Source organism: Oculina patagonica, chromosome 14, assembly GCF_052425735.1.
Source record: "Oculina patagonica isolate OP01 chromosome 14, crgOcupat, whole genome shotgun sequence".
NCBI lineage: Eukaryota > Metazoa > Cnidaria > Anthozoa > Scleractinia > Oculinidae > Oculina > Oculina patagonica.
Window position 1 is genome coordinate 14992574 of NC_135771.1, and position 23100 is coordinate 15015673.

General features: G+C 37.3%; 1 protein-coding gene across 1 annotated transcript in view; it reads right to left on the reverse strand.

Moving 5' to 3' along the window:
- LOC144637973 (receptor-type tyrosine-protein phosphatase S-like) overlaps nucleotides 1–23100 on the reverse strand; it is a 47526-nt gene that overhangs the window by 425 nt on the left and 24001 nt on the right. Inside the window, exons 12-29 of the mRNA XM_078497064.1 lie at nucleotides 22006–22114; nucleotides 21021–21166; nucleotides 14834–14949; nucleotides 14478–14565; nucleotides 12777–12853; nucleotides 12645–12681; nucleotides 12132–12229; nucleotides 9919–10038; nucleotides 9249–9412; nucleotides 8821–8956; nucleotides 8402–8551; nucleotides 7944–8034; nucleotides 7221–7297; nucleotides 6918–7052; nucleotides 6704–6832; nucleotides 6014–6165; nucleotides 4942–5077; nucleotides 1616–4623 (exon numbers count right to left, since the gene is read on the reverse strand). Coding sequence (XP_078353190.1) covers nucleotides 4549–4623; nucleotides 4942–5077; nucleotides 6014–6165; nucleotides 6704–6832; nucleotides 6918–7052; nucleotides 7221–7297; nucleotides 7944–8034; nucleotides 8402–8551; nucleotides 8821–8956; nucleotides 9249–9412; nucleotides 9919–10038; nucleotides 12132–12229; nucleotides 12645–12681; nucleotides 12777–12853; nucleotides 14478–14565; nucleotides 14834–14949; nucleotides 21021–21166; nucleotides 22006–22114 — 2036 coding nt within the window. The 3' untranslated portion in view covers nucleotides 1616–4548. The remainder of the gene's footprint in view (nucleotides 1–1615; nucleotides 4624–4941; nucleotides 5078–6013; nucleotides 6166–6703; nucleotides 6833–6917; nucleotides 7053–7220; nucleotides 7298–7943; nucleotides 8035–8401; nucleotides 8552–8820; nucleotides 8957–9248; nucleotides 9413–9918; nucleotides 10039–12131; nucleotides 12230–12644; nucleotides 12682–12776; nucleotides 12854–14477; nucleotides 14566–14833; nucleotides 14950–21020; nucleotides 21167–22005; nucleotides 22115–23100) is intronic.

Here is a 23100-nt window from a genome sequence, read left to right on the forward strand (position 1 = left end):
GACACAGGTTTTATCGATATACAAGAAATAAAACGCATTCAACAGCAACCGAACTGTTCTAAAAATTCTTACTGAAACTAACCGTACCGTTCAAAGTTTCTAAAGTCGTTACTGCACGGACGCTGTTAGCTTGCGACACAACCAGGCGGACCGACAACGCGTCGCTTTTAAGCTACTCTTTGTAATAAAGTCGTTTTAACTCGTCGAATTCTGTATTATTAGACCAGATAAGTTAGCAAATAATCGCGAAAGAAAATTGACAGTGAGAGATAAACAGTGTCCGTATAGCGGGTGACAAGTAAAGAGTTTGTATTGGGGACACGGAGAAGTGTCCGTTGTCCGAATTAACGGGTGTCCGTATTAAGCGGGTTAATTAAGAGAAAATGTATGAGGTTTTGTCGGGACCAACGAAACTGTCCGTAATAGCGGGGTGTCCGTATTAGCGGGTGTCCGTATAGCGGGCGAAATGTTTTAAACAAATATCTCCCTAAGAAAAAGAAAAGCGCCTAGAAATAGGAATAGATATAGACGTATACAGTTGAAGACAAATGCAAACAAATAAAAAAATGACAGTACTAGAAATTGGAACCCCGAATATAAATGATGTACAAGGACGCGAAACATCGTATATCGGGGAATCGTTACGTCTTAAACCGGATTTCGTTCCGCTGTAGTAAGGACTCGCTAATGAAGACTTGTCAAAATATGAAACCATCTCAATGTGTACTTCTGGTGAAAAAGCGTTTTTCGGGAGTTATTTATGAATCACGGAAGCGTTGCGTGACCACCAGAAGGAATAAATTTGTTTACACAACTTAACTACATGTTCCTCAAAGACTTTCTCTACTAACTATAATAACTACTTTATTTTTCTGGAGTACTGGAGTAATTTTAAATCTTTTAAAACACAAAACCAAAGTCGGTCGCCGTGAAAGATGATCAGATACATCGCGTCTTCCAAAACAAAGATCGATGACCCCCTAAAACGAAAAAGAGAAAAGAAAAAAAAAACATTATTCAGATAATTTCATAGAAGATGAAGCAACGAAATGTATTCAAAAGGTCAAGCGTCTTAACCGTGAAACAACCCTGCACGCTTAATTAAATTATTCACGCAAAAGCATTTCTTGTACTGCAGCGGACGGCTTTTGCATTATAATTTTTTACTTGACTACTTTTACTGATCCTTCTAAAAATGCCATCTAAAATTCAAAGCAATAATATACATAACATTTGCTTTCTAAGTCTCGAGATGCCGCGAAAGTCTTGATCAAGTCCATATTGTATTCAAAACACACTGCGTCGCGACACAGCTTCGCGGCCCCGAAAGAAAGATGGATTTCTTAACACTACCAGTGTTAAGTGAAGTTTACGTGTTTAGCATAACAAACAAGACCTTGAAAGTTGTAATCCGTTCCGTGGAACAAAAGACTCCGCATCAAGGACTTCACTTGCAGTTACTTGCAATGGCGACTTTTCCCTGTCGAGGTCAAGCAGATGGTACGCAAAGCACAGTGGGATTACGTCACTCGATTGCGCAATTTTGCAGATTTGTGACTACAAAGAAATCAAGCCCATTTTACTACTCCTGGCCTCCAGCCGGAGTAACAAGAACCAAACTGGTTTAAATACAGAAGCATATTATACAGTCGAACTTCCACTCCTTAGAAGACTCGGTGTTGGGGGGAGGGGGGGGGGGGGGGGGGTGGCGGTGCAGCTTAGCCTTTTTGGTTCCTTCTACACATAGCGGTGCCAAGATACGGAGCATGCCCAAAGGCACAAAACGGTTGCATTACTCTCGATCCAGAAGCCTTTGTTCTTGGTAAACTGCGAGTAAAAGTCAGTAACTGAAGTTGTAGCTGGCAAGATCTCCGTGACACGTATTGTTCAATGATATTTCGACATTTTAAACAGTTGGTTACAATTAGTCCACAGTATGCGTTTTCATTGTTTTAGCCAAAGAAAAACAAGAAGAGCAGCAAATTCTGTCACAGTGATCTCCTCATCTATGCAGTACGCAACAGAACAACTTCAGATTGAAGTGTTTTTGAGAGAACAAATAACGTTAATGCTTATCTCACGACGTATTTGTGGCTTTTCCAAATGTCCAGCTCAAAGAAACAGATTTTAAGAATTGCAATATGAATTTTTTTAGCTTTTCCAGGCTTTGATGCTAACTCGCGAACTGATATAGCGACGATATCATTCTTAGGTAGAAGATGATTGGCAGCATTTGGTCACTGTATCCAGGCACCGCTAAGAGGACAAAAGAAAATATCCCCCGGAGGCTGGATGTGCTATGCCAACATCTAAATTCTTAATACTAGTGTTAAAACATTACTTATAGTACAAACTACCTTATTGTTACTTATTTTCGCGGGACTTAATTTTCGCGATTTTCGCGATTTTCAAAAAATCGCGAAATTAAAGACCCGCGAAAAAAGGTTTTCGCGAAAAATAACGACGCGAACTTTAATACCCTTCTATATAATTCGTTATGATTAATCAACGTTGCCGTCAGTTTACTGCATAATTATCTTGGTACAGTCTTCAAACTAGCTCTACTTTGTTACAAAGGAACATGTCAAACTGTTTTTAGCTGGTTTGGTTCTGTTATATGGTTTTGTTCAGTGTCATTGGAAACAATTGCTGTGGAAAATTTAAATCAGTTGTGCCAATTTTGAGACTTACTGTTTGTTAATGCAGACCAGTATTTTGACAATTTTCGCGAAATTTAGTTCCTTTAAACGTATTTTTTTGGCCAAATCGCGAAATTTAAGTCCCGCGAAATATACCTTTTCCATTTTCGCGAAATTAAGTTCCCGCGAAAATAAGTAACAATAAGGTAATAGATGTTGATAATGAGATATATCAAGTCCATTTCTGCTTGGTAATTTTAAAATTCCCATGCTCTCACAACTTTACATACCCATTATGTATTCACCGCGGTCAAACGCCTCAGGCAGGTTTCTTTCTATTTCGGCGAATGTCGTTCATATTGAAGCGTTAGTTCGAGCAAGACAGATAAAATAGTTGCTGAAAGTAAACATATTCCGATTTTCTCAGGTAAACGAGTGTTTTACTTTTTAAATGTTCCGCATCCGAACCAAAGTGCTTTGACAAGTGGCGCCGACAAGTCCGCATATCGCTATTTTCAAACACGTAGAACTTTTCTAGTAAAGCTCCAAAAAGCTTAGTAAATCGTCAGGATACCGGTTATGTATCGAACTTTAAACTGTGAAAATTAAAACCTTATCTTCGTTTGACCGTGGTCGACATTCTGTATAATTACACGAGAAAAGAATTAAGATCACTCATACCAAACACATGATCGGCAAAAATCTGATGTGGCATATTAAATTATTCCTTTCTCGCCCTCAAAAGTGGGTCAAAGTAAAAATAAGCCTTTGAAAGAAGCAGATTAATTACTTAACGCATTGTTTTGAGATACGGCTCGATGGAAGAGCATCAAATCAGTATGAATTGATACCGTGTATAAATAATGTTTTACTAGTCTACTACTACCAGTACTAGTACCAGCAGACTTACAATTCAATTTTTCACAACTCATTTTCTCTTGCCTATGGCACCCTAGGGACCTAAAAGGCTGCAAAACTGTTTCCTACATTAAAAATGTTGCAAAATTCTATACACTAAAACAATTTACTTGTCCGTATGCTGCTTGCATCTTGTATGTCGCAGCTCAATGTTCCAGCTCTAAAAACTACAGAACAAAAATAAATTGCTTCGATTGTTTTTGTTCTCTTCCAGTGGAACAGTTTGGTAACAAATGTACTATCCACAATCATTCCAGTAAAATACGTACAACCGTTTAAAATGTGCTAGAGTTAAATCATTTCATTCAAAAATAGCATTGCAATCAACTCTTGACTTCTTCTGTTACCGGGACAACCCATATCCTAAAAGACAAAATGATTGAATCCCGCGGATTCCTAATAGAAAAAAATTAGTCAATCCCGCGGTAAAGTACGTTCAAATAATCACGTAAAAATAAGGTGCTTTATAACTTTCAAGCATATCGCGTCTCCATCTCATATTGTTAAAAAATAAATATTCACCTACATTTACAAAACCTTTGTAGCCAACATCTTCACCATGAAATTCCAACCAATAAAAATCATTAGTACGTGTAGGTCGACATCCCAATTCTAAATTTTAAATTGAAATATTCTGTTAGTGTCTCATATTAAAGAAACACCAACGATAAGTCGTAAAGTTCACATCGTAATTCGCTTGTCCCAGCCTATTTTCTCCCTCCAGTGTTGTCTATCCCGTGCCACCTTTCAGGCCTCAAATGATCACTCTATAAAGTTTTCCATTAATGAGTTCCTATTCTTGTTATCCACTCAGACATAGGACCAGCCTTCACAAAGGCGGGTCGTGGCGTTCCAATTGACGTCACATTACCTCGCAACAACTTCCACGAAACTGCAGGCTTAGTCAATAAGCACATGACTTAATCGGCAGGACTTAGACAAGTAAAACTGTAGTCTTTATGTTTGTAACGGCATTACACAGATTATCCAATCACTTGAAGTTCGCGTAATCACTGTAAGAGTCCACAAACAATCGCACCATCTCGTAACATAACTTGTATTGTTCCTGTAAAGAGAAAACAGAGTCGAAGTCATTGATTGGGTACTAACTTCCCCGTAGAAATAAATATATTGTCAGGCAGACAAGTTATGAGTATAAAAAAACCCATCAACATGCAACACTATCTTAGCCAAACGCTACGAGCAGGAACTAACATTTACAGGGAAGTAAGAAGGCTTGATCAGAGGTTATCAAAACCAAAGATACCCCCGTTAAGACTATCAGATAGTCGTTACTTCTCTTTATCTTGTACTAAACCTAATCAAAGAAAGAGCTCAGGTGGTTCTTTGTTAAACCAACAGAGCATCATGGGATTGTCCTTACCGCCGTTTGTACCATAAGAGGTCTCTGAGTACGCAAGCGCCGTACAGCCTGAAACATGTCGATCGTTCCATCCAACTTGACTCGCTCCAGGGCTATATTGATGGCGCAAAACGTGCCGGTACGACCGCTGCCATCGCTAGAAAAACAAAAAGAAAAAATAAGACCGGATTAATCTTAGAGTGTTCTCAAATGAGTGTCGAAAGAAATTTATAATTGCTTTGGTTATGCTTTACTTTTCTCAGTGATTGGTTTCTGCAGTCAAAGCTCTCCTTACAGCCACCATTGTGAAACCCCGTTTAAATTGCCACTCAAACGCTGAATTAAAAAATCACGTAAGCAACTGTTCCCATAAACGACCGCGACCACATTTGGGATCAATTGCCCTGGTCCTTTGTATTCAGTAAGCTCTAGAAAGTAACCACTCAAAGATTCTGTTTCGTAAATATTAGTCAAAATACACTACTTGATCACATTTACCTCATCATCATCATTACATATACCGGCTGGAGAAAGACTGTTTCTCTGAGACTGAGGTAGAAAGCTTTATGCTAAAAGCTCCGATAAGCTTATATGGTTTCAGCGCGTGGTCGCTTACGAGAGCTTATTCTCGTAAGCGACCTGATCTAGTTACATACAGTGACCGTCTAGTTACGGCCACGTTTTTGAACTCCCGAGGTGGTATGGTATGGTATTTATTTAAAGTCAAAGACATTGGGAGTGGTTACCCAATCTCCCGAGCCAGGGGCTCATGTTAAAAACGCACAACTACATATTTACAATGGTCGCTCGCGAGAGCTTCGACTGTACTCTTCGTGTTCTCCACAGTTCATTTTGCTGTTTGCATTTCTTGCGATTGGTCATTGTAGCTGTTTTGGTTTTGGATTTACGACTCCTAAGTGAAAACTACTTTAACGAACTATGTTCGTCATCCGTGATATGTCCCAATCTTCTCGAAGATTAACCATCCTTCTTTCTCTATGGCTTATTGTTATCTCTCTAAGAGCAGAGGAGCAATGTTCTTGATAAGCATTTATCAAGAACATTGCTGCTGGGTTACTCATAAAGGTCATACCTGCAGTGAACGACAATTGGTCCATTTCCTGTCTGTTGTTGTACCCTGGTAATGCACTTCATCATATCAAGAAGTCCTACTCCATTAAGAGGAATTGAACGCTCTGCCCACTCCGTGAAATGGAAATGATAAAGGTTGCGGATTTCACCACTCTGTAGATAAAACAAATTGAATCATGATAAATAAAGAAAGATGGTAAATTTTAAGCTCGGTAAAGATATGAGAAAGAGGCACATGTTCATCATGTCACGTGCGAGGGACAAAGAAGAAATCTGAGACCCCAACAGGAATCCAACCCATAGTCTCCAAAACACCGGGCGGGTGCTCTCTCTTTTCTTTGTCCCACTCTCAAGATATTATGAACCTTACATCTTTCTCAAATTGACATGATATATAAAAGTCTGTTATCGACTCTAAGGGCTCATGAAACTGACAAGAGGCGACTACTCCTTGAAAAGAATGCTTCTCCACTGACATGTACCGTTTGGTCAGCTTAGCCAGCAATTATAAGGCTAAAGCTATACAGAGATGAAAAATTTTAAAAATAGTTGCTTTCCATGAATGCCGTGACCTAGAGTACTTGTTTAAGTAGATCTTTAAATTGCCCAAGGCACTCTGCTTGTCTTACGTTGGAAGGAAGGCTGTTCCATAAGATGGCGCAACTAAAGGTAAAACTTGTTATTGTTTTACCTTTGTGTTAGTTATCTTGAGGTGTCTCCTACAGAAACCGTTTCTAAAATCCTCTGCCTCAATCTCGATCATCAACAATCCATACACAATGAACTCTTCTTTGTGAGGCAAATAGTGAGCACATAGTCCCTGGAACAAAACAAATACATAAACCCATCAGACAAACGCATCAGATACAAAAAAGCAAAAACGATGTCGTGATTAATTCCCAGACCTCTTCTTTTTCGCTCAGTGTGGACAGCATCACTATGGAAAAGGCTTCATATTCCCAGGCCATTCGCCAAAAATCCACGACTGTGTTGTCCAGCGGGGCCTGGGTAGCAATGAATGCTTCACGTTGCTGAAAACTCTAAAAGAGGAACGATAAACGGCATGTGAGCTATGATATGAGAGTAACGATAAATGGCATGTGAACTATGATATGACAGAAGCGGCAAATAGCATGTGAGTTTTAATATGGAAATACAATTCTAACAAATAAAACAAGTGACTGAAACAGTCAAAATTATGTACTCACGTCAACAAAACTTGCATTGATGTAATCAGAGCCTACTAGCCCGGTATACGGCCATAATTTCACCCTTGTTCGATCAACTGATGAACAATTAAAGAAATTAAAAAGCATTATTAATAATATACTATTCACATGAAAACTTCAGAGCAGCCTTTCATGTGGTACTGTATATTTCAAAACATATCAAGCAAAATGACAGCATTTATTACACACAAGCATTGAGAGTGAAAGGGTAATGGTTTCCTGTGAGAACTAACTTGCCACCCATTTCTACACATACACAGTACTTGTGGTTCGTTTCTCTTATCACACAGCATTCCTTAGACCACGAACAGTCCCTCCTATTTCTTAGTCAGTCGAACGTGAAGTAAAAAGAGAGCGAAGGCAGTAGTTAGCCGTTATTTCCAACGACTATTTTCCAACTCTTTTTCCTTCTCGCCCTTTTTGTTTCCTTCACCTCGTCGAACAAAGTAATAAGAGGGGCTGTTCGTAGTCTGAGCATTTCTTAGTTACCAACCAAACCTACCGAAGAGATTGTATTTTTGCTGTGCATACCCCAACTGAACAAACATGTATATTTTTGACCAATTGGAACTTTCATGTAAGCCCGAGTTCCCACGCTTTGCACTGGTTGCATGTCTTCGCCTGTTTAGTATTGGCTTCATTGCGTTATCTACATTTTTTACTAATTTTAGGACATCTGCTGTTTAAAAACGTTGAACTTACAAGGAAGTATGGCAAATCTGTTCTTTGTTTTGTTTTCTGGCTGAGAGGCAGTGATAAACGAGTCACTATCACAGTCACCGAGGCCAAGGTTCTGAAAAGGTAAGATTAGATTATTTTTACAAGTTCAACAGCGTGCGAATAAAACGGCATTCAAAATGTTTTAACTATTCCTGGAACTAGTCAGTGAAAATCGAGACCACAGAAATTTTATTATGTTATATTTCATGTAAACGGCCTTATGCGCCTCCTGGCGCAAAGAGACTTGATGATGATTATATTTCATGTAAAGAGAATTAAATCCACTCAGTCAAACCTCTATAATATCCAAAAGAGCGTGTTTCACAAAGACTTTTCTATAAATACATTCGTTAAAACGATACGCGCGAGAGGGTGGTTTTTTGTAAGTCTGGAGTTCCACGGGAAGACACACGTGAGAGGACTACTCATGCGGCACATACCTTAAATTCCGCTACCAGAAGTGAGTCTCCACTATCAGGATCCACGGTGTTCAAAATGCGTAACTTCTCTGGCAATTCACGAACAACAAACTCTGTAGTGCCACATGTGACATATTCCATCAGAGCGTCATGAATAAATATATACTGTGCCTGTTAAACAAAAAGATAATAAGTAACCATCACAGTAAGTCCCACACACTCTTGGCCTTATCACTTTTCTTATTCCGGAATACAAATAAAAGAACAATTTGAAAAGGGAATCCCAAAAGAACGCAACTTTGCATATTTCAAAAACCACATCTTTTAGCGGTCTTTTCATCCGTTGTCTACAAGAGAATCAGTGTCGAAACACTCAGACAATCAAAAAATTTGTTGATAACAACACGGGGCTAAATGTATGAGTTTTTCACCGACCATACCTCTGTTTGCACCATAGAGCTTCTTTGCTGACGAATGTGGCAGACAAAACCGTAGATGTCTACCACCCCCTCAGCACCTATTTGGTCCAACATGGCGTCAAGCACAATGTATGTCCCGGTTCGACCTACGCCAGCACTGGCAAGATAAATGACACATGTCAATAATATCAGAAAGATGTTAATCATTTTACCCCGCAAGTGATGTCATGAATCACGTTACTTGCGCTGCGCCGTAATCTATTTTAATGACAGAAAGCCTAACAATATTTAATAAAACATTACTCAACATGCGACAGGGTAGCGTGAATGATTAACAATGGTAAAACAGGAAAATAAATGACATATTAATTAATTTGAACACATGAGGCATACGTTGTAAAGTCTGGCTGTTCGCTTGCACGAAATTCGCCTTTCAAAAGTTCCCTTACCTGCAGTGGATCAAAATGGGCCCAGAATCCTCTGGCACTGAAGCACGGACCTTCTTCAAGAAAGCAAGCAGGGAGGTAGCGTGAGTAGGGACCCCCTGATCGGGCCACGCTGTGAAGTGATACTGTGTTACCTCACGAGCACGATACTCTGCTGTATCAGAAGTCTAATAGACAAGAAAAAAAAAATACCAAGTTAACTAAAAAAAAACTCTGGTGAAAACCATTTTAACCTGGGGACTAAATCACGAGTAATTAGTATCTCTCATTCTACTGTACACCACGAGTCGGCCTGAATCAATGAAGACTTTTTTTATTGGACGAGATTATCACGTCAGTGAAAGCATCCTGGGAACAACGCTGACATTCCGTTTTCTGTGCCATGGTAAAATAACAGATGTTCTCTGAATGATATTTTGTCATAATTTGAGTCTAATTCGAGTCTATCTTCGAAATAACCAACAAATAGGAGCTTGGTTTGATTCGTGTGAGCAGATCACATTTAGATCACAGTTTTCATTCTTTATCTAGTTAAAGTCTGCAGTTGAAAGCATCATTTAGATGTTCCACTTCATAACCCGATAGTTAGCATGGTCCAATTATTGATCATTGGTAAGTACTTGATAAAGAACATTACAACAAAGAAAAAAGTGACAATTTAAGACAGACATACCATTTGAATGGAAAACTTTCTCACAACATAGTCGGCTAGTTCCTCTTCATCGCCAGGTGAAACCAAGACAGGGCCATACATTTCTGGACTGGCACTCGGCCAGTACTTCAGACATTTGATCTGCAAAAATAAATACAAGTCAGTAAAATGAGTGAAAACATAGAAATAGTAAAATAGTGGAAACATACTTGAATCCTTATTTCCACCTTTAATAGTTTGTCAAGTTTGTGTTTGGGCCTAGTGGACCATCGGGCCGGAGCTTATTCCGGTTTCCGTAGTATTTAGTGACTAGGAACATTTCTACTCTTCCCTGGATAAGATACTAGTCCATCACAGGGTCACCCCCAGCATTAAATTCGCGGGCACAAATTTATACATCTGTGTGAAGAGAGGCACTATGAAAGTTAAGTGTCTTGCGTTAGAACACACTGACCCTGGACTGTCTATAATGAACAGTTTGTCCTCGTCATGCACGGTTGGACTATGTTATACCTACATATGTAATAACCAATCCGATCACAGGAATCTGTTATCCGTAATAATTAAAATGCCGAAGTGTAATTCCCACAAGTGAAAATAAATGGCATATAATTTTCGGGAAATGCTGTCAAAAAATTAACGTATACTAAATAAAAGTAGCTGTCATCAAAAGTCACGTTATCTTGTAGCGTGACCTGATATACGATAAGCAATACTTCTATCGAGCGACCAAGGGAAAACGCGGTCACGTTTCTACAGGCCAGTTGTGTAGATGTCTGTTCACTGAATCTAATAGAACTCGTCAAATATAATTTGTCTCTTTTGTTTATATTTTGTATAAATCCTTTCTAACTCTCCAGGAGTATTTTGCTTTGTGTTCTTAACGGCGATTTCCTGTTGGGCTAAACTTGATCTCTGTTCACGTCTCATATATTTCTGTAGTTACCTTATTAACCGTGCGAAGCCGGTTCATAATTTGGCCGGCATTTTTTTGTCGTTTTTGTTTTGTCGGTAAATCGTTCCAGACCCACGCGGCCCAGCCGGCTCCTTGGTCACGGTCACGCAACGTTTGATGTTTACTAGCGATCACTCGTTTAACATGAATACTCTGCTCTCTGTTTAGAGTGAAATGCATATTTTTGTGTCATTCGAGTAGAAGAGAGGACTGGATAATCACATAGCGAAACCAAAGACCGCTTGGACATGTCCAAGCTATTTAAGACTACCACGTCAGACCCACGCCACGCGATCGCTCGCCTGTAGCTGTAAATAATCATTCACCGTACCTATTTTAAAAATATTTACGAATACTCTGCGCTCTGTTTGTGTGAAGTACTAATTTTTGTGTAATTCAAGCGTTTGGCTCGGAGTGAGTACAAGTTGTTCAATTCCGGAACGTGTTGAACATTGCAAAACAACGACTTGTGCGTTTCTCAAGTTACTGTTTTTCTAAAGATTTTTTACTGTGCGGCGCCGTGCCTTTCCAGCCAAAGAACTGAAAGAGGTGGTCAAACATTAATTGCACGGTTATAAACTGCTTGAAGTTTCTTGTTGTTACTTATTTTCGCGGGAACTAAATTCGGGAAAATGGAACGGGCATATTTCGCGGGACTTAATTTTCGCGATTTGGCCAAAAATACGTAATTAACATAAAAAATACAATAGAAAACGTTTAAAATAAATGTTCACGGGTCTTTAATTTTGCGATTTTTTGAAAATCGCGAAAATTAAGTCCCGCGAAAATAAGTAACAATAAGGTAGTTCCCAGTCCTACTCGGTTCTATTATTGATTGGTCGACCGCGCGAAACGCAAAACAGAACCGGTCGACGGCCCATGACATAAAGTGATTCGTACGTCATCGCTTAAAAAATCATTTCTCCGATTCTTTCTGTCATTACTAAGCATGGGAAAAGTAAAAGTCAAAGCTTGAAACTGGGTATGGAAATTTCTCAACATTTTCTTGTTTCTAAAAAAATGTTTTCAATGCTTCGACTACAAGCAAAAAAATGCTATTCCGAATCATTTTCTCGCAACTTATGGGAAAATAAACCCTGTATTCCGTGCAGTGTTGATATTGAACTTAGTGTAACTGCTCCTGTTTTCACTCGACTTGGCCAGTTTATACATGATCACGTTTTCACTCAAAGAAAAAAAAAAAGAAAAACCACCTGAGCCCGTGGTAGAACAGCATGGCTAAGTAACATGAGTATCATCACGTTAACTTTCTACCTACCCGTCCACCTTCAACAATGTTTGTAACCATGACAATAACACAGACGCCTTGGTCCCAGACTGTGCGCCAAAAGTCTCCAAACGTGTTAGCCACAGGACCTGAAATTAATACACAAATGGCACGTGAATGGGAATAGTGCTGCATCGTCCCCAGGCCTCGATCGGCCGGACGGTTAAGGCGGTAAGGCGGAAAAACAGGGAGCGCGGGGGTTGGTGGTTAGGTTGCGGGCCGGGCTTTCCGTCCGCATTAGTCCCACAACGCCAAGCGAACCGTACACAACCAAGGAGGGGACGAGGCAGGGGATAGTGTCTAACCGCGGTGAGAATATGAACGAATCTCTCGGTCTGAGATTCCCCTGTAATGACCTCACTCTCGGTTAATAAGTAGTATACAAACTTTTGTTGGACATCAGGAACTATGTTCTTCAATTTTAGTTCAAATTCAGCAAGGTTTTTACTCCATAACTTTAAGGATCATTTTTTTCATTTACATATTATTAGTTGATTGTCAAACCTTGAGTGGCAATAAACTTGCAGTGATGGTTGTAGCCCTGTAAAAAAAAGTCAGGATTCCACATAAGCAAACGGGAAATGCATCAATGATTTGCTCAACAAAATAGTTTTCTAATTCAAATAAAAAACTTACATCAATGAAATTTGCGTTGATATAATCACTCCCTGGGTAACCATCCACTTCAGCTAGTGTAACTCGAGTATGATCATCTGCAGTGACAAACAAAAATATCAAAATGAACCATCAATGCCGACAATAGATGGTGGGCAGCAGTACCCGTCACCCTATAAATGTTCTCTGCAAATCCAAAACTAATACCGAATACAACATACATAGTGTCCACCAAGGTATTTACAGAGGAACCCCGTTAATGCCACCACTGACAGAAAACTAGTAAAAAATGTTGTCATATCAAGAAAAGTTGCTCAACTTCGATAAAAATAGGCTTTGTTTTACACCTAAAAATGACCTTATATGGCCATTTTTCGAACAATGGCGGTAACAGCTTCTAAATAATCGCGGGAGTTTTTGAAAGTTTTAATTACCATACGAGCGGGAGATTTGAACGGTTGGGAAGACCGAAGGGTAAATGGTTACTCTCGGGTGGCTGGTAGGGCAATGTTGCCATCAAAAGTAAAAGCTGCCAAGTGGCTGCCAAATATGCCATCGGGATTTTATGTTCAAAGCGTTGGCTTGCGTCTTCACAAGTATGAGTAAAGAGTTTCAAAGCTTTGGTTTGCGTCTTCATGATCACAACAAAAAAAATAAAAAGTTAAGCAGGATTTCATGCTCAAAGCGCTGGTTCCTGTCTTCACAACGAATAAAAAGTTTAAGCGGAATTTCATGTTCAAAGCTTTAGTTCGCGTCTTGACAACAAATGAAAAGTTATTAATGGGATATCGAGGGATAGGGTAAAGCCAAAGCGAAAGTGGGTTATGTTGATTAATGGGGCACACCTGCTCATAGAACGGGTTTTCACCAAATTGGGCAAGCAATTCTCATTAAGATTTTGTAATTACTCCTTCCATTCTTATCAGAGTCATGATCTCACTGTTAGACTGTACGGACCGCACAATTTTGCCTGCATGTGTGAACTATGCGTTCCACGTTTCTTTCCTAGATCGCATGCGCACTACGTGCCTGGATTTCAACATGGCAGGTTTACAGATCGGGTACAGAGTGACATTTTGCACAAAGAAAGGGACAGAACACTGAAGAAATTGTAAGCACGCTTCGTCGTGGAAAGAGAAAGGAGTGAAGACGTACAATGGTATTCGTACAATCTTTTCGCAGGAAGTTATACAGTTTGGCCTGGAAAAAGGTGAAATGTCTCAAAGCAGCTCAAAGACAAAACTGATGTGTACAACTGGCGACGTTTAAGTGAAGAGGTATAAGCTGAGGTATAAGCTCACCATTTTACCGGTAATACAGCAAAATCAAAATGGAATTTTAAGCATGACTTTCACAATTCAAGATTTCCGTTTGGACAAAACACGTACAAGAACAGATATGCCAACATTGTGCGTGGCATAAAAGCACACAGCTCATGACGTACACTACCCAGCTGACTACCTTCCATCTGTTCTGACTTAGTTCTTATGTCATTTCGTGTCTATCCTCCTTTGCAGACGCCATTGGCTTGTTACGTGTTCTTTCCCACAAACGTTTGTGGGGGAGGAGAGATTGCGTGACAAGCCAAAAGAACTTTTGCAAAGGAGGCTTCTTCCTGCATGACCCATGGCAAATATCATCTGTTTAAAATTGACCGGTCTGTGCCTCGCCAACCGGTCTTTGAACATGCATAATAGCACATTCCATTTCCTTTTAACTTACATGGAATGATGTTCTTATATCTGTTCTTGGCTTTGTTTTCTGGCTTCTGACTGCTCTCCCAGGTGAAATTTCCAGGAACTCTGATGGACTGCAATTACATGTAAAAAAATAACATTTAATGTTAAGGTTTAAATTTCTCTTTGGTTTAATTTTTTTTCCAATTAGTTTGACTTTTACTTACCTTTGTTTGAGATTATGGTAATGAATAAAAGGGAATAAAAAATCAAAATAAAACTGGTTTTAAAAAATTTTAAACCACAAAATAAATTTTATAGTGTTGACTTAAATATATTTCAAACAACAATGAGGTATGCAGACAGTCATACAATCAATATTACTTTGATAAAGTAACTCACCACAAACTCTTCTCTAAATGACTTGTTGCCATCTGCATGATTGATTTCACAGTAATCCCTCAGCTTCTCTATAGGAATGGGTTTGATGATTACAAACTTTCCTGGACCCACAACATCTGCAAATGAAACATTGCTCGTATAAAACAGAACCGTAAATGCACTCCTTTCAACCAATAACTAGTGTTTCCAACTTAGTCATCAAAAAGAGTGGCACACAGCATTTATTTTGACGTTAGATGTTGATAAAATTAGACTGATATAATTTCAGCCATCTTCTCTTGTCACTTACTCACTTACTCTTGAGAATAAGTGACCAACGATTAGTGAAAGAGCTGAAATTCAGGTTATAATAATATTAAAAACCAGTAGAATAGATATCATGGAGGTCAGGATCACCCACACAGTAAATTTTTCACATAAAATTTAATATAGTCAAATTCTCCAAACTTTTATTACAACTGGGATGTGGAGACACACGAGCAGAATTGATCTGCATGTCCATGGCATTACAAATTATAAAAGAACTAAGAGTGTCCTCTCACAGCTGGTGTCCAGTCACAGTGGTTTGCCAAATCATATTCCTTCGTCAAATTTACATTGTATTTAAAACAATGACCACCATTATGATGATTATCCACCTTGCAGTAAATACACATTTATTTATAGGTTATTTTTACACCATTTTAATTCCAGGCTTAAAATATCAATTATTATAAATTATTGATCAGTTACTTGCCACAACAGATTGAGTTGCATCCCATTTGTTTCAAGATTTACTTACCGGTAAACTCTCAACAGAATCTGTCATTCTCATATCTTAATCTACTATTTTACTTTTATCTTTTATTTATCAACTCATTTGACATGGTATTTACTTTTAATATCTCAACATTTACTCCATGTTATACCACTGACAAATAAATATGATTTATATTTTTTAGTTTTGACAAAAACTTAATTTAAAATTGTATTAGTTTATTTTACTTACCTTGCTGGCTGATTTATTTTAAATTTTATTTTTCATTGTTGCACTACAGTACATCACATAAAAAAATGAAAAGTCACAGCTAAAACTGTGACAAGAAGGTGCAACAACATTTCCAGAAACGAGAAGAGCAGATTTATAAAAATATTTTGTCTCACTGCAAAGTTTTAGCACAATTTTAGTTCAATAGTTTAAATTACGGAAAAAGAAATAGACTGCAAGAATAAATCTTTCCTACATTAATTTCTTCCAAATGTGATGGGCAGCTCTTGATCAGTGTGTACAAAAGTATAATGTAATAACTGTTCTGCTATGGCTTGATGGCAACAAAACAAGACTACTATAGCTGCCACACGCAAATTTAGACATGCTCTGAGTCATGCTCACTCAAAACAAAATGTTAAGGCCCTTCAATAAAAGCCTTAAATAATAAATTATTTAACATCTTTATGTCACGCATAACTTGTGGATTTTATGGGGCATAAAATTGAAACAATTGGCCCAGATTTATTTCAACGAGTTCAATGTTTGCAATTCATCTTAATACTCTCCAACCATCTTCGTTCCTTTCCCAGGTTTATTATTACTCACATGTATTTCAGTAAACAAGTATTTTATGAGTTCTCCAATTTAAAGTTAATTTTGTGACTTAATATATTAATGACAAAGCTCATCTAAATTACCCACAAGCAAATAATTATGCAGCAAAACTTTTAAAATTGATCAGGTACTAAAGCTAAACAGCCAATTTGACACTATCTGCTGTCTCAAACATGAAGCTTAAAGTGTGCTTAAACTTTGCAGTTGTATTAAGTTTGATACTGTGCTTCTCATTTCTGTAAATAACAATTTATAGCCATCATGCATTGCAAGGCAGGTATTCTTGTTGATTGTAGTTTATAATTTAGCAATCACCTGAAGTTAATGTGCATCGTTTCCAAGCCTCAGAATTTCTTGATGCTTTATCTTGTAGCACACATCGCACTTGTTGAAAATACTGGTCTAAAAAGTTTATTAATCCTAAAGGTTAGATTGCAAATACTTTACATGTTATAACTTACCTTTATCTTAAAAACATTTTTGTGCATGTTTGAGTGCATTTTAAAAAAAAAAGACAACTTCTTTTAAGTGTTAATGCAAGGATGGAATTGATGAGGAGCTAGTGTAAAGGAATTTTAAGAACTGTCAGAAGGAGTTCATTTTCAACCATTACCAGTATATATGTTCTTACGTTACCAGAGCTCTCAAGTTGAAAACTTCCCAAGAGTGCAAATCAGAAACTACAGAGCTGTTGCCTTTCTAGGCGAGTCTGGGGGGCATCATGATTCCCAGAACATTTTAAAAAATTAATTTGAAAGTCCTCAGTTATGTTTTCCTTATTTTTGAGTGGCAGAGTGACCTTTTTAATAGGTACTTTGGTGGCAGTTTTTTTAATCAAATTTGAACCAAGGAGATTAAATGTGTGAGAAATAAACAGACTGCCTCTGTGTGAGTGCATAAGATTGTGAAATCTCACACTCAATCTTAGGCTGCGTATACAGCTGCCTCTCCATGCTCCGAACGCAGCAAGTGGATCGGAGCATGGAGAGGCAGCTGTTTTTGCAGGCTAACTCAATCTGTGAGGATAAGTGACACATATGCAAACCAGCAAGCCACACGAGGCCATGTGAGCCAGTGTGCAACTTTGTATATGTAACATAATTAAATGTTTATAGATTTACCCTACCATCTAACCTTCAAATGAAAGCTAACCATTTCTCAGGCTAACCAGAGTGATATTCAAGCTAACATGCAAGCATGCAATTAAATCATGTGATCTGCTCATGCAGTAGTAACCTAGGTGAGCAATGCAAACCAGACTGATTCCACATTCCAATATAAAGGCTTTCAATTTCACAAGCCAAGTGTAGGGTAACAAGTGTTAACCCTAGTGTTTTTATGCTAACCAACTGGTGTGTTACTCAGGCTAACCAGAATGGCTCACATGACTCGCTGGCTTGTATATAATTGTCAAAACCCATGTGTGAGGTTTAAGAATTTCTAAAATTTTGAAGGATTTAAAGTTACATTTCACACAACTGCAAAATGGTGTGTCATTAAACATCTTTTACCATCTTTGAGCTAAGGTCTTTTTCATGGCCTGAAATAGCTGAGGTACAAAGGAACATTCTTGGGAGGAGGGGGAGGGGGTTTGATGCTAATTAATCAAATATTCAGTCACACCTTCCCCCATCCATAAGATTACTGATTTATCATCAGTGCTTGCAGGTGCAAAATGAATAACTCCACACATCATACATACAATAAATACTCTATTTTGTGCTGAATAAGCTCTTAACATGCAAGACCTCAGTGTAGGAGGTGGTTCTACTGTCACTGACATTGATCATGATTAAGCCAAAAGATTTCACTACAATTGATACCAGTTTTTCTTTTCGAACCAAAAACTGTGCAATTCACTTACTAAAGTGCAAATTTATTCATCCAAGCAGCTAAACTACTAATTAAAACATTAAACGCAATAAAAATTTGATATCTTCCTGACAATGTAAACTGTGTACCTGTAGTACAGCTTTTAAGCTCTCTGAAGATTGTTTTAATGTTTAAAATCTACCATTTAATAAGTCAGCAGTGAAGATCGATCTTTGCCAAGATGAATTAGCCAACAATATTATTTGAAGATGATTAACATCATTTAGTTGTAATGTCTTTAATTTCTAATTAATAAATATATAATTGCAATGTTATAGTAACAATTAGTTATATAGTTCATGTTTAACATGTTTAATAGTTTAGCAAAGTTCAACTCTACTGTTACTGCAGCTTTAACAATTATCAACTTCATTTTTAAATCCAGAAAAAAAAAAAAGGAATCTCAAGGTTCCTGGCTAAAAGGAACTGTTTGCAGCTGAGCAAATTATAATTAATATCATAAATTAATTTTGTACAATAATTTAGGTGTAAAAAAAAGTGTTTGTTCACTTTTTCAAAACTTATTAAGACATAAAATAACAAAAACGTTTATACTGTGCTACACAACTATACATGAATGATCTTAAACAAAATATGGGAGAATGAACATGCAAGAAACAAGTGAACAAATTAACAAAGTTTCACATACATGAAGAAGTGAGAGTAACATTTCAAAGAAATTTTAATGCAGTTAAATTATGTCAAGGTAATTTATAAGGAAAAATAATACTTGAATTTAACATTTGGAAAGAGCTTGATTTGTGAGTGGATTTATTCACAAAGTGCATTTAAGTGCAGTTCAAGAACATGAGCATGCAACAAGAGACAGTGAGGAATATTTATAGAGAATCATGAAAACTGGTTTTAATTACTTACAGTGTGCATTTGATTACACATTTACACAGAGAGAAATGGTGATTACGGCAGGAAAATGAATGGTAAAAAAAGCATTAGTAATAACACCATTAACTAAAACATTTAAAAAACTTTTATAAACCAAAAAAATACAAAATTCAATAAAAAAAGTTTTTAAAAAATCGTAAAAAAGGAAAACAAAGTGAAGTATCTTAAAGAGATTTATATTTAATAAATTAAATAAATAAAGACTTAAAAATTATATTTGAAATAATATTTGAAATAATCCATGTATATTTATTTATTTAAATACTATCATATGGAAATTTTCACTAATTTATTGTCCATAGGACACTTATAAGCATTACACCATTGATCTACAATGGCTGTCAAAAGCTCAATAAATTTAGTTTGAGTATTATCAATTATTCATCAGCCGCAACTTTAGGGACATTAGTTTACTGTAGTAACAAAAATGTGACATTATGATCACTGTACTTCAGTGGCTGCCACAGCTCTCTGTCAGCAGTAAACATCTCTAACAGCCTTGAAATAATTATTTATGATGGTTAAGACTACTTGCACTACTGTCACAAAATGCCAGTTATAAGTCCTCTCGCTTATACATATCCCATTTCTGTCTGCTAACGTAACACTCTGGTTACAAACCTTCCCCCATCAAGCTTTTTATAATATGCTCAAAGAATATTGCAATTCAAAAAGAAAAAGGCAATGAGTAAGTTTGCAAGCAGAGAGCATAGTTAATTAAAGATGTTTAATAAGTGGCTTGCTTCCAATATACATGTAACTCATTCATTTCTTGTCAGTGCACTTGCAAACAAATATTTTTTATGTCACGTAGAAGCCATCCTAGATATGAGTTCCCCCAGTTATTACCCCGCCCAAGACCCCTAATGAACTATACAAGCCCAGGTCTTACAACTGGCATTATGATGCACTTTTACATTTTTGTACTTTACCGTTACTGCACTTGATATAGTTGCTGACATTCATAATTATTAAGTAATTTAAACATTGCACCGTGATCAGCATACATGGTTTGTCACTCTAACTTTGGTTAAATAATATAATACATGTATAAAACTATTTAAAATAGTATGCTTTTCTCTTGAGGTCAATTTTGAAAATTTTGCTGATAAAAAGCTATATTTCCAATTTGCTATATATAATAAACTTTTTGAGAAGTTATTCTGGTTTCACTAATAAATGTATTTACAAAAGTTAAGATTGCTGTATATTTGGAGGAATTAGCTTCATTCAGCTGGTAAAGTTATAGTTCAATACGACATAAAAGCTAAGGGCAGCTCAATCAAAACTGAATTAAACTAAAAAAAACACAGACTGTTTGCGTAGCAGATAAAAAAGCCTAGTTGTTTCTTGAGGTCATTTTATTTCATGCTTTTTCATATTTCTCAAGTTATTTTAATATTTAATCATGATTTTATTTAAATTTATATTTTATTAACATCCTGCAGCCTTTGGTAAACTGTTCACTAGCTATTTTAATTTATTTACTTTTCAGATTTCAGCGCACATCTCAAAAAGTGTAATACATGACTACATGTCTTCTTAAGCTGAGGTTGATTTTGATTGCCTTTTTCAGACTGAGATTGTTATCAAAATGGTTGTTTATTTGTTAACTCGTTCATGCCATAATGTTATATTCAAGACCAAGTACACACATCACTCTCGCAGATGTAAGGTTTCTGTGTGAATTCCAACAAAGCTGCAATCAAATCTCTAAAATTCACAGACAAATCAAATGCCAAAAAGAGGCACCCAACAAAATTATCTGCCATGATTGTACTAACAAAGTTAGCTGTCCATATACTAACTAGACCCAGGATTCCGAACCTTCTGATCCACGCCGCCCTTGCAGATATTTGATTCCAGGTACTCTGTCCAAAGACTCCTTGTCTCCAATCCCACTGTCGTTTGAATTGGCAACAGCATAACGATTACTCTTCAGTTCTGTTGAATCCCTTCGTTTTTTACGCCTTCTGTAAGTGTACAATTTCAGGTCAGTTTTTATTATCTACTGTTTGATAAAAAACAAATTTCCAGAGTGGCTCTTCATCTACCGTTCCCAGATCAAATTGGAATTAATAATACTAAACAGAAGTGTTGGTTTAATTTAGGAGGGAGAAAAAAACGGAGCGCCCAGAGAAAACCCCCAGAGCAGGGACAAAAACTAACAACAGACTTGACACTGGCTCCAGGAATCCAACACAGCATAAACTCTTGTGTACGTATAACAATACACAAGTAAGTTGTTTCCCTCTTACAGTATATTCCCACACTGTGGTGGTGCAGTTCCAGGAAATATATGTACATCCAAAGGAAGGTTATTGGAAATTTCAAGAGGGAGTAGGATTTGAAAAGACAAAGTTATGCCTAGTTAAGTGGATTTTCCAGAGATGTGGGAGAGGAGTCAAACCCAAAAACCTCCAGAGGGCAGGGTATTAACTACATGTATTTTTGTTGAAATCAATACGCTTTTTCGTATAAAACTGCAAAAAATTGATCTATGTTTTGAGTAAATTAAAGATCATATCATACACATGTACTGTACCAAAAATAAAAAATAAACTACTGCAGTACTAGATTCTTGTTGTCCGCTACCAGGAAAATATACAATATTCATCAGTTTCGAGTGGGCCTAAGGAATGATGCAGAACATAATTATTGTCTTTTACTCAATACCATGGCCATAAAATCTTAAGGGGGGGGGGGCACTTTTACACTATATCTTGATTTGTTCCACAAGAATAGGCTTGTGTTCTTCTTCCACAGACACAATGAATAGAAATTAAATATCTATCTAAAGTATGAACCTTACCTAATCACTAAAGCAACAATGATAATTGCAAAAGCCAAGATAATTATTCCAGCAAATACTCCTCCATAAAGAGAGCCTGTATCAACACCACTGCGTTCAGAAACATCTCCTAAGGCAAATATCAAATAGTATAGATTTTCTAAGAGCAATCACCAAGTTTTTTTGTTTTGTTATCTTAATTACGCTTGGCACTTTGTTTGACCTTAGATTGTACCCTTTTTTTCTTGATATCAAATAAGTTCACAAATAACTGGGAGCTAACCCATAAATCAATTAATAAAAATTTTATGTTTCACCCATGATAAATGATGCAATTTTCAAACATTTGCAGTTGAAACTATGATATGTTATTTCCATGGAGCATTAATTTTTGACAGTTATTATAAAGTCGTACCGACCGGTATGTTCATTTCTGTGACACTTATTTCTATTATTTTAACCCTACATCCAAACAATTACATGCATGTACTTAACAATAACCTTCATTTCTCATGGCGAAGTTTTCAAGTAAATTGATCTTATACATGATTTCAAGTTCCTCCTTGTTGCATTAATTTTCTGTTTTCAAGAAATACTTCCTTCTCATTTACATCAGGTGTCTTTACTTTATTGTAAATAATTGTGTCCTTTCATCATTTGCATTTAGTTTAAGTCATATTATTTATGATCCGGTAATTGTGAAGAACAGCTCCCGCTAACCGACTGTCGGTCGACTGTCGGTCGTTTGTCGGTCGTCTGTCGGCCGACAGTCGGCCGTTTGTCGCTCGTCTGTCGGCCGTCTGTTGGCCGTTTGTCGGCCGGCTGTCGGTCGTCTGTCGGCCGACAACCTGCCGACAGGTTTTGGCTATGATGTCGGCCAACTGTCGGCCGACAGCCGGCCGACAGGCGGTGATGTGTCGGTAAGGTGTCGGTAAGATGTCGGTAAGTTGTCGGTACGGTTATACGGTATCGAACGGTAACACTGACCTTTTTGTTTCTTTATGTTTTTCCTCCGTAACGGACTCCAAAATTTATGAGAAATTGAAAGGAAAGGTATATACTCCTGAGTTTTGGTCATCACAGCCTAAAACTAGCTTCTTCGCTGCCGAAATCGAC